The following is a 3024-nucleotide window of genomic DNA, read 5'->3' on the forward strand; positions in this document are numbered from 1 at the left end:
ATGTAGAAACGTGTTTTCTTTCACGATGTCTCAGTCACTGTCTTAGAAACACCATAAAGGATATTTTCCAGCATGTGTTCTCCACCAAATCATAATATCAAAACTTTCCTCAGTGCTTTCGAAATTTTCCTCCAACTACATGTCCAGCTCTGACTTTGGTAGCGTGTAGGACCTCCTTCTTGACTTGTATTGAGCAAACTATTATTCCTTCTTTCCTTCTGTCCAAAATCACAACACCTTCAAACCTGCATGTGATGGACATAATAAAAGGTTCAGAACAATATGATCGCTCAATTAAGAATAGTATGCAAGAACTTAAACAGTTGTATGCTCCCAATTAAGCATAGATGCAATAATAGTTCAATAATAATCAAATATGCTTGCACTCATAAACAGAACGATTTATTTATAAAGATGTAAGTACATATAGGCTGATGATAATTTGTACATCACATCATCTAAAAGAATAAAAATGCAGAAGGGGAAGGAGAGAGAAATTGGCACTTCATCACTTTGCCGTGTAATGTATCTTATTTAATATTTTCGTCATGGCAAAAAAAAACTGATGTTATAGTTTCTGAATTCACAATGGATACATGGCAGCTGCTACATGCAAATAAGTGAAAGATGTGCACTTCAGAAGAAAAAAAACTGACGTTATAGTTTCTGAATTCATAATGGATGTCCTATGTCTTGCACTTTAGAAATAGGAAATTAGAAATGATTACATTTACAGCCAAGTCTACGGGGATTTCACATTTGGTGATCCATTAAGTGAGCTTTCGACGCCATCGTGCAACACGTGTGGTTTTGGTTCGATTCTAACCAATTGCATTTTGCTACATGGAACTTACGAGAAGTACAAGGACCAGGGGATGATCTATCTGCATTAGTCCTTGATTTTGAGTTACGATATGTTATGCTAACAATTTTATGGCACTACAGGTTTTGAGATCTTTGCTTTCCCATGCAACCAGTTTGGTGGGCAGGAACTTGGCATTGATAAGGAAATTGTTCAGATTGCTCTCACTCGTTTCCATGCCGAGTATCTAATTTCTAACAAGGTAAATGTGTGCCTGATACTTCCTCCTTTTTTGGTGTCTCTGTTTCAAGCTGAAAGAAACGATTGCTTTAGTGTAAAATGTACACTATGACTGCTTCCATAACAGTTACTATATTTAACTGAGGAAAACCGATCCAGCATGTCTTATCTATTCATTGCTACTTTGTATGTGCCTTATTGTATGTCCTCTATATGTTTGGACTGAAATATGAGTGTCTTGGTCCTTCTTATATTATTTTTTTATGATCTCAGTCAGCTTTTTCGCACCCATTGTGTCGAGGACAAATGCCAGTATGTTTATTTTGATGTCATTTGATTTGTGAGTAAATACAAGTTAACCTGGTTATGTGGTTGCATGATTTGCCTGATTCTGTGTTTCTTTTGGGCTTTATGTTTTTCTATGCACTTGTCAAATCTATATGCGTTCTTATATAACTATTCTCTGCACTTTTCACTACTAGGAAATAGCTTATAGCTTCAGTTGTGCATTACGGCTTAAATAAGAACCTCTAGAAAAAAATGTTGCACATTGGCATCTACATGCACCACATTGTTTCTTCGTGCCATTCTTCTGAAGAATCTGAAGTTTCTGAACCTTTGTTTGTAATGCTGCAGGGTTCTGGTGGCGACGATGACGGTCGTCGAGAGGTTCGTGGACTGGACGGTGTAGGCCGGACAGGCGCCGCACATTGACGAGTGGTCCAATTTTCGGATCGGGCCATAACAACTTACGTAGGTAGTTGCTTATGTAACTGTGCGATAGAATGGAATTATACATGAGTTGCTGCTACAATGAGGAACGTAGTTGCTTATGTAACTGTGCGATGGAATGGAATTATATATGAGTTGCTGCTACAATGAGGAACTGGAGAAGATACGACAACTGTGTGATAGAATGAATTTGGTTGATTTTATTTTTTTAATTCCTAATAAGTTAGTAGTGGCGTGGGGATAAAATTGCGCGCTACTAGTATTTAGGATACTAGTAGCGTTGGCACTATAGACACACTACTACTATTTCATTAGTAGTAGCGCGGATTCATAATAGCAGTAGCGCGGGTTGAACCCGCGCACATGTACCCGCGCTACTAGTAGCCATTTTACCCGCGCTGCTAGTAGCCTTTTCCCTAGTAGTGAAGGTGTAGAGCATCGAAGCACGAGTAACACGAGATACAAAGTCAACAACAGACGATACACGAGTAGCCGTTCTTCTCCGTGAGGAGGTCTTGATTGTCTTCTTCGGATGGAGGACTTGAATCCGAATGGATCTTCTCCAAGGAGGCACGGTCCCTCACGTGGAGTAGATCCGGTACGGATGAGCAGTGCTCTATCTCAAAATGAGCGCTATCAAAATGCTAAGTCTCGAAGTGACGAGGAGGAGTCCAATATATAGGCTAGGGGGCGAAGGGGTACATGGGATCAGCCCAACACGCGTGCACATGCGCTGGTCCGGATGATCCGGGCGGAGGCCCGGATGAGCTGGAGACGCGGCTGGTGGCTGTGCAGGTCACGATGTCCGGCTGGGGGTCCGGACGTCCGGGCAGGGTCCGGATGATCCGGCTTCAGGTGGGAGCTTTGGGTGTCTTCGGGGCGAGTTAGCTGGATCGTCCGGGCCGGGGTCTGGATCGTCCGGGCTCTGTCTGGATTATCCGTGCTGCCGTCCGGATTGTCCGGCCAGTCTGGGACTTGGCGCCTTTCCTCTCCATCTTCATGCATGTCTTCCGCTTCTGGTTCTCCTTGCTTCCTAGCTTCTCCATGGTTAACTCCTTGGTACCTGAGTATGCATAGCGTTTCCGTTTGAGGTAGTAACCATGTCTCATGTGAATCGAAAGGGAGTTGTGAGAGGAGTGATGTCACCTCGGTTTCAAGAGCTCTTGTACGTGCTCGAGTCATATGTCCAAGTGGTGTTGTAGGGGATGTAGATGCGTCCATGGGGATGATCGTGGGATGCTCCGCATCAT

General features: G+C 43.0%; 1 protein-coding gene across 2 annotated transcripts in view; it reads left to right on the forward strand.

The window, feature by feature from the left end:
• The window catches only part of LOC119363628 (leucine-rich repeat extensin-like protein 5), a 4491-nt gene extending 2583 nt beyond the window's left edge, over nucleotides 1-1908 (forward strand). For both annotated transcript variants that reach the window (XR_005174180.1, XM_037629004.1), the window contains 2 exons: nucleotides 946-1064; nucleotides 1679-1908. Coding sequence is in view for 1 of the 2 variants with exons in the window: in XM_037629004.1 (XP_037484901.1) it covers nucleotides 946-1064; nucleotides 1679-1756 (197 nt within the window). In the remaining variant the exon portion in view is untranslated. The remainder of the gene's footprint in view (nucleotides 1-945; nucleotides 1065-1678) is intronic.
• The last annotated feature ends 1116 nt before the right edge of the window (nucleotides 1909-3024 follow it).

The sequence above is a fragment of the Triticum dicoccoides genome, chromosome 2B (genome assembly GCF_002162155.2).
Source record: "Triticum dicoccoides isolate Atlit2015 ecotype Zavitan chromosome 2B, WEW_v2.0, whole genome shotgun sequence".
Lineage (NCBI taxonomy): Eukaryota > Viridiplantae > Streptophyta > Magnoliopsida > Poales > Poaceae > Triticum > Triticum dicoccoides.